The 26,666-nt window shown below is 40.0% G+C and overlaps 2 protein-coding genes across 2 annotated transcripts in view; one reads left to right on the top strand and one right to left on the bottom strand.

Moving 5' to 3' along the window:
* The window catches only part of LOC122765466 (cholecystokinin receptor-like), a 36,323-nt gene extending 18,522 nt beyond the window's left edge, over positions 1–17,801 (bottom strand). Inside the window, exons 1-2 of the mRNA XM_044019722.1 lie at positions 17,387–17,801; positions 4,695–4,943 (exon numbers count right to left, since the gene is read on the bottom strand). Of these exons, the coding sequence (XP_043875657.1) occupies positions 4,695–4,943; positions 17,387–17,630 (493 nt within the window). The 5' untranslated portion in view covers positions 17,631–17,801. The remainder of the gene's footprint in view (positions 1–4,694; positions 4,944–17,386) is intronic.
* Positions 17,802–22,721: 4,920 nt separating this feature from the next.
* Positions 22,722–26,549, top strand: cpo (carboxypeptidase O). Its single transcript, XM_044014524.1, has 9 exons — positions 22,722–22,844; positions 23,061–23,100; positions 23,187–23,288; positions 23,380–23,484; positions 23,602–23,718; positions 23,951–24,044; positions 24,869–25,071; positions 25,337–25,421; positions 26,150–26,549. Exons 1-9 carry the CDS (start codon positions 22,777–22,779, stop codon positions 26,413–26,415), a joined length of 1,080 nt encoding a protein of 359 aa, XP_043870459.1. The 5' UTR covers positions 22,722–22,776; the 3' UTR covers positions 26,416–26,549.
* The last annotated feature ends 117 nt before the right edge of the window (positions 26,550–26,666 follow it).

The following is a 26,666-nucleotide window of genomic DNA, read 5'->3' as shown; positions in this document are numbered from 1 at the left end:
GTCATCTTCGCCACAAACAAGCATAAAAACTGCATGAGAATCAGGATTTATTGCGTCCTAATGAACAGGCTCATTATATTGTGCAAAACATTTTTTAGGGGCATGGATACATGAAGATGAGTATCTCAGCCTGTAGCGCCCCATTAGAGGGTGAAGCCTGTGTGAAAAATCAAGCCGCATCACTCATTTAAAAGCACACAGGCTTACAAATGAGTGATGTTTTCAATCCCTACATTTAAGAAGACTGATAGCAGCTTGTGCACATTCATAGTGAAGGGAAGTGCACTTCCAGGAGGTGCATGGCAGTGATCTTCCTGAGATTTGAATTGATGACACAGCTGCAGGTAAGATCAGCCAGCTGAAGGAAACTGGGCATCTTGTTTGAAGGATTTCATTCCTGTCTTCGAGAACTAGGCCCAAATTCATCAATTTTCCTCAACACTTCAGTCACTTCCATCTGTTTTATGACTGCCAGGAGATGGCAATGCTGATCTTAAAGGAATACTGATTTGCATGTAGATTTGTATTACTAGAATAGGGGTAGTATTTTTGAAAAATTATTTTCTTTGTTATGTGGCCACCAGTGACACTTGGTCCTGTTAGCGTAACTGTTGGCGGACACTGAATGAGGTCCCGTCTCCTTACAAATGGGTATAAAAAGTGTGGGATTAGCATTGCAGTTTCAAGCCTCGCACCAAGTGTCAAAACAAAAAAAAAAAGAATGAAGATATTTCTCGACTGAGGAGAAACTGAGGTCGGGAAGCACAGTTTTTCACATGATACAATGCAAAATGCAAATCAGTGTAAGTATTCCTTCAAATCTGCCTGAGAAGAAGGATTATTAAAAACAAAACACAATCCATTTTAAAATGTACTGCAGAACTGCATATATATCACACTTTCCTACGCATTAATATCACATGTGCATTAGGAAACAGGACATGCATTCCTCTTCTTAATGGGAATATCTATCTTGTGAAACTGTCAGCCAAAATGCTTTACAACTAGTGAAACTGGTTAATAAACTTAATTTATTTTAAGATGCAGTGCCTCAGTATAACCACTGCTGGTGCTGTTACAATTTCAACAGTGGACAATGTCCAGTTATACGTGTATCATATCTTGAGTTTTCACAGTCTTGCTGGTTACTTCAGAACTCCATTCCTTGGTTTCCCTTTTTTGAAGTGCTTTTGAGAGGCTAACGAGATTCTGCAGTGATTCTACTAAAAGGTACGGCCGAGGTAATTACCCTTCAACTGACAAAGCAAATGCTCACACTTTCCCCCGTGCAGTATCTTCCATTCTCAGGATAAACGCGCTCTAATCCTTTTTCCTGTTCATTAAACATGAGTCATAGTAGTTTGGAGTTTTCAAAAGGGAAACCGTGAAGTTTGCAGTTCAGCATCTCTGGGCGTGCACGCCTCACCCGGGAGAGAACATTTAAATTCCTCAGCCTGCTTACTCTGAAGATGCACCTGAATCTGTCAAATGCTGCCCTGACGAAACCCAAAGACATTTCGGTGAGTTTGCTGGAATTTGTGTATATTCTAATAAATTACACAAACTGCACCTGGAGCTGGTGGGGAGGAGCCAACACACAGAGCTGCTATGGCCGGCAATGGCCTCATACGACCAGCAACAACACAAACATGCAAACGCAAATGTGACTGAGGCCTGCACACAAACGCACACACGCGGAATATTACAACATCAATCTCACAACTGCCACCAAAATAGTACAGGGACTATGATTCACATGATTATCGAGCTCGGGGCAGATGGATGAGTGCACATGAGAATGGGTGAACACGACGATGGATGGGGTATTATCGTGTATGTCTCATGGGCGTGTGCTAACAGATGAGTTTGTCAAGCAGGTTTGCCATAAAAATCAATGACTGAGGATGGTCACAATGATCCTGTGTATTGATTGGTTTTGGCTGACATGAAGTCTCACTCACGGTAGGTTCAGACGAGATGAGGAGGGGGGATTTTTAATTCCGTGTGCATTTTCCCAACAGGCACCACCAACAGCGCCAGCAAGTAATTAAGCTAGTTGGGGGCTTAATTGCTTTTAATTACTTACTGGTGGAGCTTTGAACAGACAGGTGGCATTTGGAAGCCACATTATTCTCCTCATGCAAACAAATTCCTCATTTACAGAAAGGTCACATGAGAAAAATCACATCGCAAGAGTGGAGGTGATACACCTCACATTTTGACAAACAACCTTTAAAGAGGAGCTGCAGGAAAAAAAAGTGATGGAAAATATGCATCATTCATGAAGCGCTCACTCATCGTGAATGACAAACTGAATATCATGTGGTTTATGTTACATTTAGTCATTTAGTAGATGGTTTTAAGCAAAGTGACAGCGATCAACATGATAGGGTTACTCAAATAGGGGCCCTAAACGCATGGAAAAACTATCAATAACAGACTACACCTGAATGCACTTGATATGTGCCACCGTCTCCCATAAACCTTCTTTAATCGGAGCTCTGACCCCAAAAGAAGTCGTCTGCAGTGAAACAAAATATTTGCTGCACTTACCCTGCGATTTTTACGTGATTTGCTTGCTAACTTGCTATATATGTTAAGATATCAGTCCATAACTGGCTATTGTACATGCTTTAGCAATGTATGCTTCTACGGCTTGTTGTGAAGAGAGGCAGGCAGGGCGAGTCACACGTATGCTTTAGAGGCGTCAGCTGAGGTGCTTCTCATTCACCTTGAATGGAGCAGAATCGAGTGTTATTGAACTGAATTGTGGGTCCACTGCTTTGCTTTGTTTGCTATCAGGAGGTAAAGAGGATTTCTTTAAGAACACCTTACTGACCCTAGCTTTACATAAATACATCTGGTTTGATGGAAAATCTGCTCTTTCACCTTCTCAAATTATAGCCTCATTAAGACAGAATAACTTTATAACAGTCCCTTTAACATAATAGCTCTGCTAGTCTAAATGCCTATGTGTCCCTGGGCAAGACACCAAATCCCAAATTGCTCCACATGGCGGTGCCAGCCAGGTGTGAGTGAATGGATGTGAATGGGTGAATTAAGTGCTTTGAGTGGTCACTACGACTAGAATAGTGCAATACAAAAACAGACTGCAATGTAAAGCTAAACCCACATCTTAATCATTGTACATAAGTCTTATCATATTCTTCTGTGGAGGACGTTGGAGTTGTTTTTCACTGTTGTAATTCACATCCATTCCTTTCCAGTTGAACTGATAAGAAGCTCTTCCCTGGGCTGAAAGAAGACTGCAGCCAAATGACAAAGCTTTCATATTTAAAGTCCAAGGTCCCTGGCCTGGCCTTTCTGCCCTCGTCTCTCCTTATCACAGCTCAGGGAGCTCAGTAATTGAAAAAGAGATTTGTTGTGGCAGTCCTCACTCATGGAGCATCACTTCTCTGGGTCAATAATGGGACTGTGCACCTCACCCTTCAATAGCTCTTCTCGACCACTCAACACGAAGTGAAGAGGCAAAGTGTTCCAGTGGATCTAAGTTTCTTTGCCACTTCTTGAGCTTCAGTCTGACTCACATGGCACCTTGACTCTGGCCTGATGGGAGCCTGCTCATCACTAAGTCACACTCCTGAAGATGTGTGACTGTTTGAGCACTCTCCTCGCATGATGGACCTAGAGGAAAGGCTCAAAGGCAGACTTCTTTTTCTACTAAAAGTTTGTCTACTTCTTAGTATACTAAAAGACCACTTAACCCGACCAGAACAAGTCAAGAAGTCAGGATTAGTTCACATGCTAGAAATATCTCAAAGTGGGAACACACATCCACATGTACAGTATGTGTGGCAGCATTTTGGTGTCTCCAACATAAAAGCATGAAGACAGAAAATGTCTTTTTCCAATCGCATAAATAATTAACATCAAGGACAGGCCAAATTGTACTGCTAATGCAGATCTGGTTGTGCATAATTAGGTCTTTTGACTGCTGGAGTAATGACGTATTAACGTTGCAGTATGTAAAATTTTTACTGCTCCCAGACACCAATTGGTTTTATTGATCAGGGCCAAGTCCTTGATTATTGCTTTGCCAGCAGGAAGGATTAATGACACTGCTCAGTTTCTAAAACCAAAAGTCTTATTTAAAGGGTAAACTAAGGACGGGCCATATAAACTTGTAATGATCCGCTTTTTCATGACGCTAAGAATAAGAATACAATACGGGTTTAAGATGCTAAATATATCTTTGAAATGTGACAAAAATAACCATGTAATAAATAATCGTTCAAACAGTTCATTTATTCTGGGGATCTGTCTCATTTTCTTTGTTGTGGTTTGGAGCTTCGGTCAGTGTGTGTGTGTGTGTGTCTGACACAGTCACTGAACGGGTTGTGATTTGGCTCACGATTGCCGGCTTTCAGCAGTGCTGTCCCTAAACACACCCGACACCTCTGTTAAATATTGAGATTTTACATTACACACATTTACAAAAGCTGACATCAAGGTCTATTGAAGAAGACCTGAAACTAGTGATTGAGACTGTTAACTCCTTAGAATTATTTTTACTGATGTCAGAGGAAGATTTATCTAAACTGTGTTCTTTTTGCAACCAGTGGTGTCGCTCCCCGGTGGCTAACTGCTACTTCTGTCGTACTTCCCTGGCTACATCCATTTTTACAATCAGTCAGAGTTTGGCCAATGTTGGATAAGATACAGCTTATGCTCACCCATAAAATAGGTCACAATCTTGCACATGGAGGCTCCAAAGATGAAGTCCTCGAGGATGTTGGGGATGAGGGTGAAGGGCATACAGAAGATGGCCATCATCAGGTCACTGACTGCCAGCGACAGCAGGAAAGAGTTGGTGACAGTCCGCATGCGCTTGTTCAGCATCAGGACCAAAATGATCAGCAGGTTGCCAAAGACGCTGAGCAGGAAGATGAGCACATAGAGCAGGATACGCAGCGAGTCCATCTCTGACAAGGACAGAGGAAGACACAGGACATCATTTATCAGCTTTGTTCTTGTATACGTCAGCTGATTAATTGCAGGAAGGAAGCATATGTGCACAAGTGAATTACAAGGAGTCAGCTTTAAATGAATGGTCATAAAATAGGAAACATGAACTAGAATTTCAATAAAATCACTCAGTAAGCACGGATGAGAAATCTGCAAAAGCCATGGGACTGGAAATAGTAATAAACAAAGAAGTGAAGGAACTAATAAGAATACATTTAGAGGATTAACAGAAAGATGGTAAACAAAACCTCCACCACATCAGAAGAAGCAGTTCTAAGTTACAAATCTTCATCTGTATGCAGACAAATTAAATGAAATATAAAACAAGAAAGAAAAGGTGTAAGAAAAGAAAATAACATCAATACACAAAGAGAACCATCTGTATGAGGTTATTCATCTGGGAAATGAAGAAGGCACATGGAAAACATCAAAGTCAAAAGACAGAATAACTCTGCATAATATCAAATTGTGCTACTGTCAATATTTCCCTTCTCATCCTGAGAGCCAAAACATTAACTAAAATTAGAATAAAAAAAAGCAGATGGTAAAATACAGCTCAAACTAGATCAACAAGATCAAAACCAAACAGCAGCTACTGCATTTATTGTAATATCATTATTTTGTGACACTAAATGAACCATTTATGATTATATCATTATTATTAGCTAATTATGGCGATGAAAACAGTATTTTATTTTATTTTTTTTATAAATTCTCCCTTCAGAAACCATGCCCCCCAGCCCGCAGGTGGATGACAAGAGCCAAAACACACAAATATCAATTAACCCTAACAGTGAAAAACTACCACACTGATATTCTGATATAAAGTCATTTCAGAGTGCAGTGGATTTTCACTGTTATACATGCATGTTTTTTTGCTGTGCTTTTTTCCATAGAAATAACAATATTGTGTGTGAAACAGAGAAAGAAATTATATTTTAAAAGAAAGTTTGTGTTTTTTTTTTTTTTTTATGAATTATGAATTTCCCTCCTTTAGCGCTGCCATGGAGCAGCAGCATGGTACCAGGCAGACGTGTTTTGGGATGCTCCCTTCACTCAAGCCGACCTGTCACAGCGAGTCTTCTTAAGAATGAAAGTATCTGACAGGTCAAGGTCTCCGGTGGCCATGTGCTGAGCTCGCTGAGTCAGCTAATTTGAGACGGCAACATGCGAGAAGCCAAAAGGTCTGTAGCAGAGCCGGGGAGACGGGACACAAACAGCACTGCGTGTCCAGATTAAAATGCCTCCTCTGTGCTACAGTGAGTGGTGAAACAAATAGTGTGCTAAGGATGCAATGGCAGGCTATCTATTTTTATATTCATAATGTCACATTCTCCTCCCACACTGAGACAAGACTTGAATCTTAATGCTTTTTAAATAAAAGCAAATTGGAGCTGGAGCTGCATGATACGGCTAAAACAAAAAAGAAAAACGAATTAAATTCAGTTGATGTGGCGATAAATATCCGATAATTAAAGATTGATTTTTACTCTTGAACGTAGAAGAAACCAGTTTATTGTGGTCCCAACTTTTTTATGGACAGAAAACACTTGAAAGTGACCATGCATGTGTTATATTTTACGCATCTTTTCTGCACAATGCAGAAACATGATATCAATATTTAGATGTATAATCTTTAATCTTAACCCTGACCTTTGATTTATTGTTAGTGTTTTAATTTATCTGGACCGTAGGTGTGAGTGTGAAAATGGATGGTTGTTTGTCTTTTCCACTACATGGCACAGGAAGAAGAACAATGCCGAACTGTAGATCAATTGAATCGACTTAAAAATCCTCAAAATGTGGAAGGAGACGTCTAAAATCTCAATATTTAACAGAGGAGTCTGGTGTATTTAGTGACATCACTGCTGAAAGCAAACAATCGCGAGAAGCGATCACAAACCCTGCGGCTGTATTTCAGTTCAGTGACCATGTGAGACGGAGTCTGTGCTCCAGGCATGCAGGAAGTTCAGAACTGATTCTAATGATTCAGTACACCAAAACTGCAAACTAGTGACTTTATAAGTCACTTTACAAGTCACTAGTTTGAAGATGGATGTATGGATTTACCATTTGGACTTTCAGCTTACTTCAGCTTAGTTTTATTTTTGTCTTAGTGACTGGTGTTGAGTTCCTTGTGGATTTCTTGTTTTTTTTTATTTTGACACATCCTGTTTTGTTTGGATACTCACCTCTTGTCATGTCACTTTATCACTCCCTGGTCTTTGACTGCTTCCCCGCCTTTGAGATGACCTGTCTCACCCTAATTAGTTTCACCCGTGTCTAAGTGTCTCTCCTTTCCTAGTTTGTATATATATACTCCCCCCTTTCCCTTTGTTCTCTGTCAGATCTGTTTTGCCGCCTGCTGTTTCACCTTCACCTGTTTGGTCCTCGCCTGCTTCCCTGTTAGGCTTCAGTGTGATTTTGATCTACTTTACCCCTGTGCCCTTTTGTTTTACTTTTTACATTGCTGTTTTATTTTATTTATTTTATCAGTCTTGTCTTCATTTCATTAATTAAATGGATTTTTACCTGCACTTAGGTCCTACATCACATCCTTGACGCGATCGAATTAGATCACGACCTATGTCTTTGCATCGGCCTTCAATTGAAACTGAGTTTCAGACCAGGAATTCATGTATAATTGAGCAATATTTTATGTTTTTTCAATTGCCTTTAGTGATTTCTATTTATTCTGTTATATACTTTGTAACATTTCTTCTTGTATTTTAAGCCTGTGAAGCCCTTTGGTCAATATTCTTACTCCTTGTACGACTATAATGTATGCAATAGTCCCAGTACTATGACTTTTATGTGACCACAGTATTTATCTACTGTCATATTCATACTGCTATATTGCTGCTATGTGTACATTACTTTGTAATTTGTTTTGGTGTGTAATATTGTGTTAATATTTTTGAATAAAGGTTAATACTGGTGTTTATTTAATGCCGCACTGCACGGCTACTCAGTGATTAGCACTTCCGCTCATTTGGGCTCTCTTGTTTTGCAATGCTACACACCAGATAGTGCAAGAATTGCATTATTGCTTGCTGCTTCGCGTTGCTCAGCGTGTGTGCCGCGATGTTGACTTAATTGCTATGGTTGTAATTTCACACTTAATGTCTGTAATTTCTTGGCTTCACTCCAGACGACCGCAGCTTGAAATTAGGCAAACAATTGCTCCTTTATTGTGATGTTGATTAATGTGCAATGTGTGCATGCATTTTGGGGAATTCGATATATGAGAATATTTGAATGGTACAGTAGAGCTTTCAAACAGAAGCTCTTCTCACTTGGAATAATTCCATGTTTATAACCTATTTTTAACTGCAAACACTTTGGCTTGCTGTAGGAGAGTGGTCAAGCTACGATTTCCAATGTATGACCGAAACTCCAGAGGAAGCAGAAAACAATGATAAAAGAATATCAGATCTGCATTTGAACCCTGGACACACCTCTTCCCCTTCACTGCAACTATGAATTATTCTTTTGATAAAGAAATCCTCCAATGGCCCAGAGAGCAGTTTCATCTGCAGGAGCCTGACATCACTTTTATGTCATTACAAGCAACAGCCACGCTGTTTCTCTGAGTGAAAGATGACACGTTCGGCAGGAGTTTGATTTGATTTACATGGCGGTAATGTGCGAGGCAGCCGTAACCTGCACTAACTTGTCATAGCTTCTGCACAAACAGTGAGTGGGGAGCTCCCACCGGCTCGACAGCTCCCACTGTGTTAGATTTTTGAGCAGTCGAGTCAAGTCAGAATGGAGTTATCTATTCATTAAAGCTCCAGCGGCATGTTGGCTCCCCTGACTGCAGGACAATTCACTTTGTCTTCCTTTGACGCCCTCAAGCATGACAGCTGTGTTCAAATCCACGAGCATCTATAAATACATCAGAGATGAAATGACAGTGCTCACCTCAGAGATGCTCCTGTGCACGTGGAACATTTTAAGCTGTGACACACAGCTGAGAGATCAACACTTGTGCTTTTGTTAGGTTTGTGTGTGTTCATACAACCTCCATTTGCTCTGTTCTTACTGTGTATCCTGTTGGCTGCTGCTATGCAAACAGTAATCATAATTCCCCACAGGGGTCATTAAAATTCCATCACATCACATCACATTTTGCTTATCTTGAGGTTTGGATTAGCATGGATTTTGTGGGATAGAAATCCACCAGAAAGTCCTGTAACATACATGCATTACTTTTAATAATCTTATAGTGGCGATGTGAGTGCAGAAGCTGTCCTTTTAATCACAGCCAAGCCATCAGGCTGTGCTTCATAACAAGCCCCTGTGAGACGATGGAACATTTCAAATGGTTTTATTTTATAAATGAAAGATCTGACGTCACTCAAATTGATTGAGGTGGTGAGTAAATGAACCTGAGAAGATGCAAAAAAAGAAAAAAGTCTGAAAATTAGTACTGCAAACACAGAAATCAATAACTTATCCCTGTCCTTTATCAATTTCTGTGTTTATAATCTGATTACTCAATCAATATTTTGATTTTCATCATCCTTTCCAAGGGGATTTCCTGAAAACTATCGATCAACACTTTGTAAAAATAACTGAAGAAGAAATCAGAAGACAAAGTATAACGTTATATAATTATTTTTAATAGTAAATTTCTGTATGAGGAAATTACTGATAATTGATATTGATTATTAATCTAGATTACAAAGATTTTCCTATATGAAAGAATAGGATCATTGCTAGTTGGAAGACCCCACATTTGCAGAAAATATAATTTTGGCCACCAAAAAAAAGATCTCTCATCTAAACAAAAACAGCCTTTAAAGTGAGTATAAATTTTTTTTATAGTGCATGAAGAAACCTGGACTAGACCTGGGAAAGCACTTTTTATGAGTGACAAGAGCCATAACCAACGTAACTAATGGCTGCATTCTGGACTCATTTCACTTTTTAAAGGGAAACGATATCAACTGTGAATAAACCACTACAAATATGTTCAGTATGAATGTTTCCAAGAGAGAAAAACATCATCCCACACCTGCTCTGTGTCAGCTCTGCACTCAAACAGTATTTAACATGTAACATATAAGTTAAATAACAGGCTGTTCCTGGCTTGAGTCCCAGTCGTCGCTTCCCTGCCGTCATAGCTAATTAGACACTTTTTTTTCACTTTGCCAAGGTGCAGTCAGTGAACTGATCGCGTGTCTCGTTTCCAAATAGAGAGATCATTGTTCCGTACGGACAAGCGCGATCACTGAAGGCTGATTTCACCGTCTGTACTATCCCAGTCTGAAAGGATAAAGCTGAATATTAGACAAATTTCGATGAATTTTACTTGACATGTGATTATTTAGGATTGTAAAGCCCTTGCTGATTGCAGATGGCTTCTTTTCAGCTGTCTACATGACTACACTGTATTAACAGGCCTTATAAATGTGGCACATGAATCCTTTGACAGCAATTTAGCAGAGTGCTCAATGTACAGAAGCCTTTCTCTGCATTGCATTTTATCGCCGTAATGAGGGGAGTTAGTCTTACAGTCAGCACAATTCAACTCTATTAGTCGTTCTACCATACCATCCCTGGAGAGAATAATATTGATCCTACATCGCTTTGGAATTTTTTTTTTGGAAGTTGGAAAAGTGCCTGTTTGTTGCTCACAAACAAGCTCAGCACTATTCCCTCACCCTTGCGGCCTTGTCAGAGACATGTTTGAAAACATTCCCTTTTTTCTGCTTCATCAACATCTTAAAAAGATAACTTAAAGGAATATTTCAACATAAAACCATGTCATGAATCTAACCAAGCAGAGGAAACATGGAAAGACATTGGGCTGTAAGCTTGATGGCAGAGGACGCGTACAGTCGGTCTGAGCTCATGTCTATTTAGAGTAAAGAGTTGAGCAGACAGTCTGAGGCAGAGGTACTGCACTGCAGACTCTTCACACAGTGACAATTTCTGTTAATCCCTGTTCGCTCCACTGCCTCTGCAAACACAATGACAGGACAGGAAACGTCTGCCAATTTTAGACGGGCAGGCTCCCTGAACACTGTAAATTATACTCCCACTGTGTCCATGTTTGCAACCAGTGTGCATACCAATTTAACACAAGAGTGTGGAAGTGCAACAGTGATGTCTGCATAATGTGTCTGTGCTGCATTAATAATAACTAACTGTTCACAAGACAAACAGGAGGTTTATACCTCAGCACACTGCCAAAACCCTGCCAGAGATAACGGATGATGGGATGCACAATGCCAGATTATGATCAGTGTCAACAGTGGTTCTCTTTAACACAATTTATTAGTCCCCCCAAGTAGTACCAAGTGTGTGACTGATACGGGATTATTTTATCTTAGAGTTAGTTGTTTTGCACACACACATTGATTAGTGGTAGTAAATTTGACCTGTGCATTCCTTATTACACACAAGTCGTGAACACACACAAGCCAGGCGCAGGAGCTGAGGGCAGCATTTACGCATCTGCGCCCTGGGAGCAATGGGGCATTTGGTGCCTTGCTCAGGGGCATCAAATAGATTCTATTGTATTTTTGTTTCTGGTCTGTTTCGTCTCATTTAATAACTATAAGCTTCTATATAATGATTTTTTTCCCCCCTTATTCTCTTGCTCTATCAAATGCCCTTTGTCATACAGCCATTGTAATGTACAAAACCTGTCCATGAAAAATCCAATAATTCTTTTTCAAATGAAATTGTGAGTCTGTGTGTGTGTGTTATGAATGACAATCAGATGGAGTGTCTACCACCGCTGACCTCCACATCCACACTTAACAGCTCACATGAACCGCAGAGAATGAGGCACATTCTCACTTACTGAAAGTGAAATACTGAAAGTGAACATAAATACAATCCCGTAATCAATCGAGCGCACCTCTCTGCAGCCAGATGGCTTAGCTTTGCTTGAAGACGAAATGCGCCTGCCTCTCTTCTCTTACACATAACTTTGTCATTTTTAAACATACAATTAAAACATAAATTATACAACATGTTAGACAATGACCTTTTGAGATGCCAAACTAGTGAACGGGCTGAGTCATCATCTTCATAGACCTATGGCTTGCTCAGTCAACCAATCAACATGCAGTGAGCCTAATAGACCAAGAATAATAAGCTGAGATACCTGTCAATCATGGCAAATGTAAACCCAACTGAGGAGGCAAGCCATAAGACTATGAGCTGATGCAGCTGCCCATCAGGTTAACCCAGTACAACGACTGCTACAGTCATGACATTTCTAAAGCCAGGACAGGTATATAGACCAGCCAATCAATACAACAGAGCACATTTACACCCTCACAATCCAAGTAAGTCATTAAAAGAAGTCAAAAAAACCGCAGTGACCTTTAACTTGTTTTAATTCCAATCTAATCCAATCCAACTTTATTTATAAAACAACAACAGCTGAAACAAAGTGCTGTAAATCAGAGATAAATAAATAAAACAAATCAAATATAAAACGTGTGACCTAATAGACCTATAGGAACAAACAACAGAACAATAAAATACTGTAGAAAGTACAAAAGCAACACAAATAAACAAGTCATACAATAACACTATAAAAAAAGCAAATTAAAATATTCAAAGTCCTGCATCTTAGGGGATTTTTGAAATTGATTTAAACATGCACTTAAGCTTCAGTGTTTTACATGGTAATTCCCACAAATCAGTGGGTAAACAAAGCCAGCAGGGAGGCTCCGTGGTTTCCTAAAGGGCACACAATGCTGTGCAATCACGAACTGGACTCTCACAGTCAGGGCCATGGAGACTCCTTACTTTGTAGAAATTAAAGTTCAGGAGTAGAAAAATCAATCAAAACCAACTATCAGATTCACTAAACGTCTTTGTTATATACTTGCTGCAATGGGGATCGAAAGCCCTTCAAACATTGGCCACTGTTGTCTCGCCCATCACACAACGACACTCAATGAAACGTAAACATACAGCTCCGCCTTTCTCCACGACTCCACTATATAAGTGTATTTATGTGATTACCGTGATCACCAACAGGTCACACTGCACAAGACAACAAAGTGGTCATTTTCCAAACCCTGTCTTTTAGCAGATTATGTTCCCTCACAACTCAACTGCTACAGTTACATTAGAAACAAATTTTTTCACAGTTTATGTTTGTTATTGACGGATCGTCAATAGCAATGTATTTGAGGCAAAACTCTCACCAGGAGGAGGAGGATTTAGTGGTGCTTCAAGACGAGGTTGACACCACACTTTGGAAGATTCATTGTGGATCATTGCCATGTGTGATGAGGAAATTGCAGTATGTTTTTTACGGGGAGAGTGTTGTGATGCCATATGTCAGGCTATGACGAAAGCCCTAGCTTTAGGTGCTTTTTGTACCTAAACCCAAAACCATCAAGATCTAAAATTCAAGTCCTCCAACTGAAACGTAACTATGGGTCGTTTTTTCCAACCCCCGAATACGACCTAAAGCTATGTTTTTACTACACTGGTGCGGTATTTTTCAACTCGAATACGCACAGGTGTTACTGAGGTTAGGGTTAGGGCAAAAAAGACAGGGTTAGGCAGTAAAAATTAAAACAAATATTAAAAAGGTGGTACAGGTTGAACCCTTGTCAACCACACAGGCGCAGTGCTCTCGCCACATTGGACTGCCAGTGGCGACCTCAGCGAAGCTACTAGATTCCACTTCCCAGGTACCAGGTTGCTATACAACCACTAGGGGCGCTGGTTTTGAAAACGTAGACATAGGTTGTAATTCCTGCATACGACCTGTATATGTACGTTTCATTGGAGGACAGTCTGAAAATTCAGCTGTTTTCAAATGCCACCATCATTTCCACCAAAAGCGCCGTGAGCAGTAAAAGTACTATCAAATTGACATGCGTGTACATAGACATGTTAATAAGTAATGTAATTGTGGTGTAGAAAGTATATTCCAACTTAAATGCAATTGAAGATGCGGTTTTATTGTGCCGGAACATCATTTTTTTGGAGAAAGAGTTCCACAAGGCACCTATCGTAGAAGTTGCCATTTCATAGACTATTGGATTAATTATCAGGCCAGTCCTGGGCTGACTGATTTATTTTTTTAATTTGTAGAACAGTATTTGTAAAGGACACTGAAGAAAATGATGTCCTCAAAGTGTTCAAATCCAAAAACATATTCATAATTTTTGTGTAATGACCCGGACCACATAAACAGCAAGTAGCACTGAGGTTTTTACAGCACCTTAACTGACACCATAAAATATATAATCATCGATCAAAATGAAATAAAGACAACGTGCTGGGCAGAACTGCCAAAATTAAATGAATGTGTGGAGAAAGGCCGGCAATAAAATGTTTTTTGGAGCAACAGCTGGTGTGTGGACACTTTTTGCCATCAGCTGTATCTCACACATACTCGTTTTCACTACTTGACCAGCCAGCCTGTCTTTTCATTATTACATGCAACACAAATGGTTACGCACGCTCTGCACAAGTGAATCCAAGTACAGCCCAGATAAACAAGTCGACCTTTTTTCCACAGCTTAACTAACAAAAGGGAATTTAGACACTCCCTGACCTTGCACGTGAGCCTCAGACCATGAGCTTAAGTCGTTAAAATAGCCTGATGTCTCTCCCTCTACATCCCCCCTGAAACTCTCCCACGCCTCCTGAGGGAGACAATCCTCACACACCTCTCTATCATCTATAGCACACATGAGCGACATACAGCCCCAGGGCTGGAATCAGCAAATGCACCAGCATTATTCTGCCCTAAAAGGAAAAACAACAACAAAACAACGCCCAAAAGTCAATACAAGGCAGCATTATGAACCTCTTTTATCTCAGACACATTGGCAAGCTACACCGGTTACCAATACACTGGACATAAACTGGGATGACACTTGCGGTATGTATGCATTTAAATAGCAGCTTGACTTTTATTTTGAAGTCACAGGAAGTGCCCAGCCTTCAGTGTTTAAACAGTTAGAGTCCGCTACCATTTATTTGGAGCAAACACACAGAACTTTGGTTAATGGCGTTTGCTTCTGTTTTCATCTCAGTTGTGGATATTTTAGAATGGATGGATTTTATATTTTATTGTACAATTTTTTACATTTCAAAAAAAAAAAAAAAAGATTGCATCCATTTGCAAGCATGTTGCATAGGTTAAAATAGAACTACAGATTTGCAGAAGATTAAAGGTCCGATGTGTTTTCTTTGTTTCCTTTATCTATGTCAGGCCCTCTAGAGAAAAAAGTTGCCCAGCCCTGATCTATAGTATAGTTTCCTCCCCTGTTATTGCAGGGGAGGAAACTATGTAGTAGAGCAACCTATAGGAAATTGACATACAATGACAATCACATCACAAAAGAGAATAGTAAAATGATATACTGTGTAAGGGCAAACTATACTCCCACTGCTCAGTAGGGGGTTTGTAGTTTGTTTGAAAAGCTTTGAGAGGCAGTTTACTCTAAATTGCTGCTTTCACACCTTTCACACATGCACTGAAGCGGGGAAAACTCCAGATAATCCACAGTGAGTGTCCTGCCTCATGCATGCTCAAGTGAGGGCGCTACACCGTCGCCTGGATTCTCCTGCTGATGTGAGAACAACTCACCCTGAAAATGTCCTGCTGCCCTCATCATGTGAACAGGAAAGCCCAGAGAATGTACGCACACAATTCTTCCAAATTGAATCCTGAGTTCATGTCTGAAAACAGGCCAAGCAGAATGCAACAAACAGAAGGACTCTCCTCCGCTCACCCCTAATTTCCCAAGCACGTCAGGGAACTATTGTGGCTTTTACATACCAGAAAATTATGCTAACACTCTTTTATGAATGTGAGTAATATGTGTATGGCTTCAAAATGCAAAATGCATGTCCATTTGATACACTGAAGAAACATAAAGCAAGGCTTATTCTAAGCATAAAGAGGATTTTATGCACTTAAACAAACCAAAACAAATTAAATAAATTAAACAAAGTAAACTAATTTGACTTTTATGAATATATATGTATATATACATACATATATATGTATATATATATATATATATATATATACATATATATATATATATATATATATATATATATATATATATATATATATATATATATATATATATATATATATGTATATATACACATATATATATATATATTATCCTTCACTGAATTCCAAACTCAGTCATTTGACAAGCAAAATATTGACAATGAATAATAACACAGGTTTAATTCCACAAGTGGTTGGGTGGGGTTTTCCTGTGCCTTCTCAGCAGCGGAGTGTCACATGTAAGAGCAGCACAGCTGCATAATCGCGCTGCGTTCCTCTCTGTCAGCCTGAAGGGAGACACCGCAGGAGGACTTATTCCGCTAAGGATTTAGGTAAATAGCAAACCAGTTTTTGTTTGTCACTCCAATAGTCGTGCGAGTGAGAGAACAAGATGAGAGCAGCAAATCTGTCGGCAAGACATTTCTCTTGGTCAAACACTGAACACACCCCACAGCGTTTGATTGCTCTCTGGATAGTTGAGCCTATACTGTACGGCTGCTGTATGTTCGCGCCTGCCTCCTGTATAAGGTCAATAAAAGTAATGCAGCACAGGAGGAGGAACAGCTGTGAATTATTTAGTGGGGAAAGATTTGAAATTAAAGTTGATACTGCAGCAGCAGCAGCGGTAGGGGAGAGAAACGTTACAAAAGGAACTCTCGCCCACATTAAGACCTCATTACCCAAACATCACACTGGTGTCCTGATAGAGGACGGAGCTAGAGGGTGCTTATCACCATTAAAGCAGCTCGTCACACTGCACAGTCAACACGGCTACTCATTGTGATTGTAACATTATTGATGCAGAGCGGGGAGGCCGTAAATTGGACTACTTGGTGATTGATTGCAGACACTGAGGCTGAGGAAGTTGTCCTGATTGCAAATCATGCTTTGGTAGAACACAGCGATCAGAGGAAAAAAAGGTAAAGATAAAACTGGTGATGGTGTGAAGGGACAAGTGCATTTTGTTTATGCTACCAATGTCAATTTGAAAATGCATGATGAAATTGCATTCGTTCCAGCGATTACATTTTAATGCAGGCGATTAATCTGGCAAGTTTGTAATTAGAAATTAAAGCTAAGCCAAGCGCTTTTTGTGTGCCTTAATAAAGTTGTAGAAACAGGTTGATGGAGGGGAAGAGAGCACAATCTTTTTTTTTAACCGTGTTGCGTGGTTTTAACAATACTTTTGTGGTCAGTATACATTAATATCTCGCAAATCTAATAGCTGTGGTGCTTCCCAGGGAATAATTTGAGGACTCTTACAATAAAAAAATGATCTGTAGTTAAGTAGAAGCTTTTCTATACCCTGCATACTGGTGCCTTGTTAGTAGTTAAAATGTGTCCATATTGCAAGAGAAGAGAAAAGAGGGTTACCTTTGACTCTGGTTGAAGGTCTGAGGACGGAGGAGTTGCTGCAGCTGATGTTAACTACCAAGCTGAGGTTCCCCTGCTCTGCACAGCCTGCCGATGCCTCCAGCTCACTCCCATTCACTGGCTGCAGAGCCATGCTCTCTGGGCTACAGAGACAGTGACCAGTGGCAGAGACAATTATTATCACACCAGTTTGATAGGCTGAGGTCAACTTTCCACAGTGGCCAGCCAGCTGCTTCTTCTTCATAACAGACAAGACAAGAGAAACCCAAAATCAAGGCTACTGTTGAGGAACAAAAAAAAACAAACAAAAAAAAAACAATAATATGGGAGAACTGAGTGTGACAGGTTGTTTTGTGTTGAGTGGAGAGGAGAAGCTCAGCGCACAGCTCACAGCAGCAGAGTGTGTGGAGGAATGAGGCAGTGCTGCTACGGCAACTGAAGATCTCTCTCTCTCTCTCTCTCTTTCTCTCTCGCACACACCCACCCTCTCCCTCCCTCTCTCCATTCAACTCACGACTGTCCCTGTACAATTTAGCCAAAGCAATAAATGAATGTCCTTATTTGTTTTTATAGCTGCAGTTTGGGGGTGACTTCATTTTCAATTTCGTTAATTTCAGTAGCATGTCATGTACTTTTTTTGGGGGGGGGCATCGAATAGAGCTGAAGCAAGCTGATGTTTTTGGGCTCAATCTGCCTAATCAGTCATAGATAAGGGGATTTTACTAAATTGTTGTTGCTGTTGATTATGTTAATCTTGGATTGGGGCCCCAAACAAATTGCCTTTGCCTGAGCTATTTGTAGGAATAGGGCTTTACAAATGGGGCCTTTTCTATTGTACAACTTTATTTGCTTTTCCATTAGGGATAGTACCCGGTGCTTTTTAGAACCTGCTCTGACGAGGATCCAAGTGAGCTGAGCCGATACGATGATGTGACGTCAAGAGACTGCTGGCCACTGATTGGTCAGAGAGTGTCGTCACCGGAGGAGTCATGAGCGCGACCTCAGACAGGAGAATCGAGCCTGCCATTTTTTTTAAAAACTGGCAAGAACCAGCGAGCACACATGGCTGCAAAAATACGCCATGGTCCGTCGATGGGTTCTGCGTGTCTGTGTAGCGTATAAAGGCCCATTTATCCTCTATGCAAAAGACAGCGATAGACACGTCTTTCATCTGTACTGTACATATGTACTGTGCGTTCATGTCATCCATCATTGTGCGCCAAGAAGGGGAGCTTATGATGATGGACGAAATGGAGCGAGACCACCAGAAAGGGTGGGGACACTATAGAGTCAATAGTCCAACCATTCAGGACAAAGATGAAGCAAGTCGCGGCAGAGATGCGGACATTTTGAAAATGCTGCTTGTCATTGATCATAATCTGCTTGTGTCTATTTTGGATCAAGCAAAAGAATAATAACTCGCTTTAATGCCTACAACTTGGTGCTCAGCACTGCCATCTAGAGGAAGTATTGTGTAAGGCCGGACGTAGTATAACAGTCGAGTTGAGCAGTAGCGGTAACACTGTATCATGGAAAAGCGCTAAAAGATACATCACTTGTATTCCCCACACAAAACATGCACTTATACTTCAAAAATGACATACTTCAAGATTTGTTAGGGGCCTCTCTTTTCTTTAATAATTTTAATTGTGTGTTCCTCACCGGCAGATCGATATTAGAGCAATCTCTTCTTCTCGAGGAATGAATGTTGTTGGTTTTACTGGTCTAGTGAACAACCTTCAGGGGGACAGACAGCTATAATCCTAAAAGGTTCAAAGGAAAATACTAGCTTCTTTTTTCTGAAATTGTCCGACAACATTGCACACCCTGTGTTTGTGACGTGAACGCCACTGTCTTGTTTACACTTTGACTGTTTCAATTTATTTGCTTTCAACCAAAGCGTGTGTGTGCTCTGTGGAACAACTGTTAAATTTTCTACATGCTATTTGGCTGACCTGCAGGAACATGGTGATACATTCTGAGATTCCTGGTGTGCAGCGTAATAGCTTTGTTTATGTGAAGTGGTCTCGGAGAGCCTTAGGTTTTTGTTCATGTATTACAGCTTGGGATGATACAGTGTGGACGCTGCGGGGGAGGAAGGGGAGTTAGTTTGCACAGTGAAGGAGGGCACCACTCTTTGTATTTGTGATTTGTTCAGTAGTTGCTGTCAGTCCCGCTGATGCTTTTACAAGGACTTCTATTGCTTTTATGTGTGTTTACTGGTCTACTTTACCAGAAATATGTCTGTGTTTATCTAGCATTTTTAAGATAACGGCTTATTAGTGTAAAATCTTCAAATATATTTTCTCTGTATCAGGGACTTCACATATGCCATGACCAGAATGTCTGATGAGATAAGGAATTAAGCACATTCGGATATTCTATGAAGTCAGAATATCCTATACCCCAGAAGGGGAATTATTCTGCTGTTTTACATAAGTAGAAGTGAAATTCCCGGTGTGAAGATTCACTTGAGCAAAGGCAACTAAGGACAAGCAGTAAAGCTCCTTATTTGCATGAGAGAGAGTGTCAGTCCAAGCACAAGAACAGATGTTGTGCAACACACATGCATCAAATGGCAGGATTTACTCTGAACTCTAATATATTATACACAATTTTCTTTATCACCTTGTTGACTGGTTTGAACAATAATTTAGCAGTCAGTGAAAAATGAATCATATTTTGTTCATTAAAACTGTAAAAGGTGCAATATAATATACTCCCATAAATGCTGCAGTGTGTATAATAATTTTCTATGAAAGATGTATGAGAGAACGGGAGAATGGCAGCTTCGAGTGGTCATCAAGACAAGAAAAGCACTATGTTTCTTGACTCGGGAAGGCTGCATAAAAAAATCCTAGGTACTCCCCAGGGAACAATTACAGGACCCCTACTAATTTTATGACAAAAATTGTGTTATAATAATCTTTAATTCACTGAAAGATTTCCTTAATCCTGCATCCTGATGATTTGTCCATATTACAAGCAAACAGTGACATTCAAAAATCCGACAACACTTTCCAGGTCATGGTTAAGCCAAAGCAAGGAATTCATTGTTGATATTAAGTATTCAGTAAGTGATAAATCCAAAATAAAGGTCAGTTTCCAACTGATTTGTCAATATAAACTTGTCATAAAGACATTTGGGGAGCACGTTTAACATGGATGGGATCGAAAAGTCGCCTTTGCTGCAAAATCCCCTGGCACCCATGTTAGTTTAAAAAGCTTTCTTATGCTTTATTTTGATGAAAAAAAAAAAATCATTTATCCTGGTTCACATATGCATTGAAAATAATTGATTGATCACTGTCTCTTCATGTTAAGTGTGATAAATTGTCTTCTAATATGAAAAGAAAACGATCAATCCAAATAGGAGCCGCGTGTCCTGAGGTGTGTTAATTCGTGAGAATGTTTGATAGCTACCTTTTATGCTGTCTTTATCGCTCAAGGATATTCTCCTTATCATGCAATTATCTTGCTGGCTCTGTCTGAGGAAAAGCAATCTGTCAGCTAACACACCCAGAGCTCATTTGTTTCAACTTCCTCTCCCCTCAAGAATTGAGAAACACACAAAAGTACCAAATTTCTAAGGGAGATGGAATAGGAAGGAACTTCTGTGCAAATTATACACGGCCATAGACATCATTTTGGTGAAATACAAACAGAAATGTTTCTCCGTGAAGCCAGGGAGTGGTGTTGCATTGCATTCTTTCAAACAGGAAGTTGTTAAATTTTAGAATTCCCAGATATCCGGAACATGGGATAAGGCTGACAACTAATTAAAATGAGCACTAACACTAAATAACAGGAAATTCAGGAAAAGGTGAAAGCCAATGACTTTCCTCACTTTGTCAGACTCTTATTGGCCTTATTGTTTTCCATATACTGAATCTAAATCTGTAAGTGAGTGAGTATGGCACACACGTGTCAGTGTAGCACCGGCAGACACTTGACCTCGGACCCATAACAAAAGACCTCACGACACCTCAGGAATGTACACCAACAACCTGTCTGTCTTTTCCAAACACATGTACAGGTGTTGACACAGCTTTTCCACATGCTCAGACAGAGTTATTGACATGAAATACAAACATAAACTTCCTAGACCCTACTTTTTAAACTGTAATTTAAACTGTAAATTAATTGTTTTTATAGGGATTTACTGCACGTACCGTCTATGAAGTAAAGGTGTTTGCAAACATAATAATCCTATGCTGCAGGGCCTAATATGAACTTTAGTATTACACTGACCCCTGCTGGCTACATAAGAATTCTACAAACTTCACTGACAAATTTGATTTACTATAAAAGATACACAGAAAACACTACACTACACTACACTACAAAAATATACAGTTTCCATAAAGAGCAATGTCTTCTTTTTGTCGTATTTTTTTTTTTATTTACAGCAAAAACAAAGTTGTGTAATGTAAAAACTTAATTAATGCGAAATACTGTTGCAAGTGTCTGACACAGAAATAAAAGTTAAACGCTTTGCAGCTTTACAGTATTATTATAGCATCAAGTATTTTAAGTGGACACATTGATAATTCCCAGATAACAACTCCTTAACTACAGTGAATAACATGCACCACCTACATTTATGACACACTGTGTGGACCTTTGCACTCAGCTCAGTGCCTTCCTTTTCATGTCCCTATAATATTCTTCTTGTAATAACATGGTGCCCAATGTAAGTGAACTTGATGCTATAACTGCCCTGTAAACCATTGAATATTTGCTTGATTAACTGATTAGGTTTTTGTCAATAATATGATGCAAAATATCAGTGTTTCCTAACCCTCAAAATGAATTTTTCTGTCCACAAATCAAAAATGTTCAGTTTACCGTCTCAGAGGAGCAAAGAAACCAGAAAATATTCACATTTAAGAAGCTGAAATGACAATACACTGACTTAAATAGGATGAATGGCAAACAAGGAATCAAATAAATTACTCATTAAGTGAAACGATGTTTGAGAATTATAAAAAAAAGACAAAAAAAGAGTGAGGAATAGTTACATTTAGTAGTTGCGCTAAAAATGCGCTAAAAATAACAACAGTCAAGAAAGATGCTGACAAAATTTCACTGTAATAGTCCATGATATCACATGGTCTGTTTTTATAATGTTGTTTTTATCTAGTTGTCAGTAACATGGCCCTGATGAACGCTGAATGAAATTCAGTTAATGCCATAAAAGAATCATCAATGACGGACTGTTTTCTATTCTCTCTGCCGAGATTAAATATTAACCAAAGACATGATAATGCGTACATCACAGTGACAAAGGTGTATCTTTATCTGGTGAGTGCTCACTATAAAATGCTGTCCTGTGGTCAGTTCTGCTTGCAGTCGTGAAGACGGAGTGTATTATCACAAACAAAGTAGAGATGCTTTACTGTGCAGCTCTGTGCTTTGTGGCGCTGCTCTCAGCCGCGGAAGCAGCGACAATAGAGAGGTGAGTTTTGTTCTGAAAAATGACACGCACACATACGTGGCATCCGTTTCCTTTGGATAAACGTTTGGATGTCACATTTAAATACAAGTAGCAAAAACTAATCACCAAAATACTTTTTTTTTTTTTATTTGATTTGTCTTGACTTGAACAAACACTTTTAAACCAGTGCATCTCACATGTCTTTATTTATTCACTGTGTTTGTTTGTGTGCAACAGAGCGGAGTATGACCACTACAAATACCATCCAATGCCAGAGGTGAGAAAGCTTTAAACTTCTCACACATGTTTTTTTTACACGCTCACACACACATGCTCATTCTAACGTACACATCTGCTCCACAGATCACCCAATGGATGACTCAGATTGCACAGAATTACTCAGATATTGCAAGCATAGAGGATTATGGAAAAACCTACGAGAACAGGACAATTAGCTTACTTAAGGTAATCAATATCTTTAAGGGTGTGTGTTGACCTTTAACGAGTGTCCATGCAATACAGCAGCAAAGGAAGATGCTATAAAAATCTCTTTCAGATTGGTCTGAAAACCCCAGGGACAAAGAAAGCCATTTGGATGGACTGTGGTATACACGCCAGGGAATGGATTGCTCCGGCCTTCTGTCAGTACTTTGTCAGTCAGGTAGGAAACAAAGAAAGTCACAGTGGTTCTGCAGGGCTACTTTACTCAGATTCAGTTCAGGGTCAAACCAATTAACCCCTCGGTCCCTGAAGCTTTTCTTTGGTCTGTTTAAACCAGATTCTGCAAACATACAAAACAGACCCAAAAATGGAAGAGATGATGAAGAACATGGACTTCTACGTCACACCAGTGCTCAACATGGACGGCTATATCTACTCCTGGAAAAACAACACAGTCAGTCCCTGCATTTTATGATATTTATGTCAGTACTGCTCTTCGGTACAAGCTCACAAACCACAGATTAACGTGACATGATAAGATGATTCGATTAGTTCTACTATTGATGAAATTCAAAGTAGATCCTCATAAATGCCCCACGTACATTGCATCAAACTTTAAAAGTATGACGAGTGAAGAGGTAATGTTGAATTTAACTCCAGTCAAATTCCTATTTGACACCTTCCAGACTCGACTATGGAGGAAGAACAGAACTCCAGGACCTGCAGGCTGCAACTGTTACGGCACCGATCTCAACCGCAACTTTGATGCCAATTGGGGCAGTGAGTGTTGTTCCACTCTCAGTTGCATGTGATCCATACAGTTTTTTAAATGCAATAGATCATTTAAAAATTTATCTCTGAGCTGTGCACTGTTCACTCTGTTTTCCTCCAGTATCAAAAAAGCTTAAGAACAGTCCATTACTTAAATTGTATGATCAGGCGTGTACTGCAATGACAGTTGGTCCAATGCCACTAGCTTGCTTTGTCAATGTGGGTGCCAGGGCCACCACTCCCAATACGCAGAGTGCGGTACCTGGTGGGGCCCCCCAAAATTAAGGTTGATAAAAAATGTCATGATAACCATTAGATTACATGAAAAAAAATATATAAATTAGTTATGAACAGGCCCACTGTTGTTTTTTTATGTTACCCTATCCCTTACGGCGGAGTATTAGGGCCACATTGAGAAAAAAAATAAAGTCAGTAAAGTCAATATAGTAAGTCAATAAAGTCTTATTTACGAGAATAAAGTCGTAAATTCGTAAAGAAGCCTGTGGAAAAAAAAAAATCTCAATGGCCCTAATACTCCGTTGTAATTCATCAATTCGGGCAAATTATATGTTTACCTACTACGTAAAAAGAGGGCCATTTCCCATATTTCTTTATCAAGCTGGAAACGTTAATCTTGCGATAATAAATTGACGCCATTAAAACGGGTTTGCGTAAAGCCGTTAATAACACGTTTAACTGATAGCACTAATATGTATGTCTCTGACCAATTATGCTTAGGGCCTCCAAAAGCTTAGCAGCAGCCCTGGTGGGAGCCCTCAGGCTAAATAAACCTGAAGGATTTGATTATTTTATTCCTTTGTCTGCTTTCATAGGTGTTGGGGTGTCGAGGGACTGCTGCGAAAACATCTACTGCGGCAAAGGCGCCGCATCTGAGCCTGAGGCTCAGGCTGTGGCTGAATATCTTGGAAAGCGGAAAAATGACTTCCTGTGTTTCCTCACCATTCACTCCTACGGCCAGCTGCTCCTGATTCCCTACGGCCATCCGAACATCTCTGCCCCCAACTATGACGAGCTGGTACTTACATCGACAGAACTCAGAGACTCAGCAATGCATGTGCCACACATTTCTCACAGGGAGCACGCACACACGATTTTCTCCCATGATATCACGTAACAACATCGCAACGATTGTGATCATCACCGCATGCTTCTCACAGAGACTTCAGTCTGTACTCCTTTTGTTTCATCAGTATTAGGGTTTTCTCAGTTTCTCTTTGGATTTTTCCACTCCCCTACACTTTTCCTTGACTGCACAACTCAAACTAAATCCTGTTTCTCAGATGGAGGTGGGTTTGGCTGCAGCAGAGGCCATTAAGGAGGTGCACGGGATGGAATACGCTGTAGGAACCTCCCCGGCTATATTGTGTAAGTATGCACATACACTTTTTAAAGGTTGAAGGTTAACTACTGTAGATGTTTGCCTGAGGAAGATTGAATAGTTGATATGCATTACTCAATGCCTATAGGCTTGAGGGATACATTTATAATTTCAACTTAAGATGCAGTGTATTATTCTGTTCTACCTTTGGCTAGAGCAAATGGTTCTCAAACTGTGTTATATGTACCACCAGTGGTATGTGAGCATCCTCTGGTGGTACTTAGGGGGAAAATCAGAAATACTCTTCTGCTGTATAAACAAGGGAATGTGATCGGAGTGGAGCTGAGGAATTTTGACCTGAGAGTGTAGAACATGAAACAAATAAGAAAAAGATCTTAATCTAATTTCACTATACCAGTGTGTGACACATATGTGAGGAAGAATTATCTTATTGGGAATAAATCTGCCTTCTGTGAAAAGTCTGTAGCTGACTTTGCTCAACCTATTTACACCACTGTATTTTAACATTAACAGCGATAATGGTGTTACTGCGAGAGTTCAATATTTCAGAGTGGGCTCCAGTGTGATTGACAGCTGGTATCATCTAATAGGGGCTGGTTGTAGGTAACACCTGTGGACCACTGGATGCAAAGCGGCAACATGGCGCCATCCAAATCATGACTCTCCACGTGTCCACCACTGGACATAATGGTTTAAGTGGTTGTTGGTTTGGTTATATAAGACAAACAAATAAAAATAAAAAATCTTTCAACAGACCCCAACTCTGGTTCATCCAGAGACTGGGCTCGGATGCAGGGGATCCCATTAGCTTTCACCTTCGAGCTCAGAGACAAAGGGCAACATGGATTCCTGCTCCCGGAGGATCAGATCCAGCCGGCATGCGAGGAAGCCTACAGAGGAGCTCTACACATCATCACCTACGCCCATGACAAGACTTTTGGTGGTGCTAGTGTGACTGCTGCTGCAGCCCTGTGGACAGTGCTGTTAGCGGTGGGTGTCACCAGCGCCAGTGTAATGTAAACTGCACAAGGGAAGCTGACCAGAGCTGTACAGACCTCAGTCGTCATGCATACTGATGATTATCAGGCCATAAATGTTGTATGTGTAAATAAATTATATAAATGAAAAAAGGAACATTGCATCTGTGTTTCAAACTAAAATTCGGTGTTCTGAAATTTCAATGAAACATATTCCCCCAAGACTTTCTGCTTTCATCTTGGAATATCATGACACATATCAACACTAATTGTCACTTAATATGTGTGGAAAGA

The sequence above is a fragment of the Solea senegalensis genome, linkage group LG2 (genome assembly GCF_019176455.1).
Source record: "Solea senegalensis isolate Sse05_10M linkage group LG2, IFAPA_SoseM_1, whole genome shotgun sequence".
NCBI lineage: Eukaryota > Metazoa > Chordata > Actinopteri > Pleuronectiformes > Soleidae > Solea > Solea senegalensis.
This window is presented reverse-complemented; position numbering and strand designations above follow the sequence as displayed.

What these genes read in the sequence shown, in the direction of transcription:
- cpo (XM_044014524.1), top strand. Translation starts at nt 22,777, where the DNA reads ATGCTTTACTGTGCAGCTCTGTGCTTTGTGGCGCTGCTCTCAGCCGCG. An exon ending in GGACAATTAGCTTACTTAAG is followed by an intron (nt 23,289 to 23,379) that starts GTAATCAATATC and finishes AATCTCTTTCAG; the next exon opens with ATTGGTCTGAAAACCCCAGG. An exon ending in GTCAGTACTTTGTCAGTCAG is followed by an intron (nt 23,485 to 23,601) that starts GTAGGAAACAAA and finishes TGTTTAAACCAG; the next exon opens with ATTCTGCAAACATACAAAAC.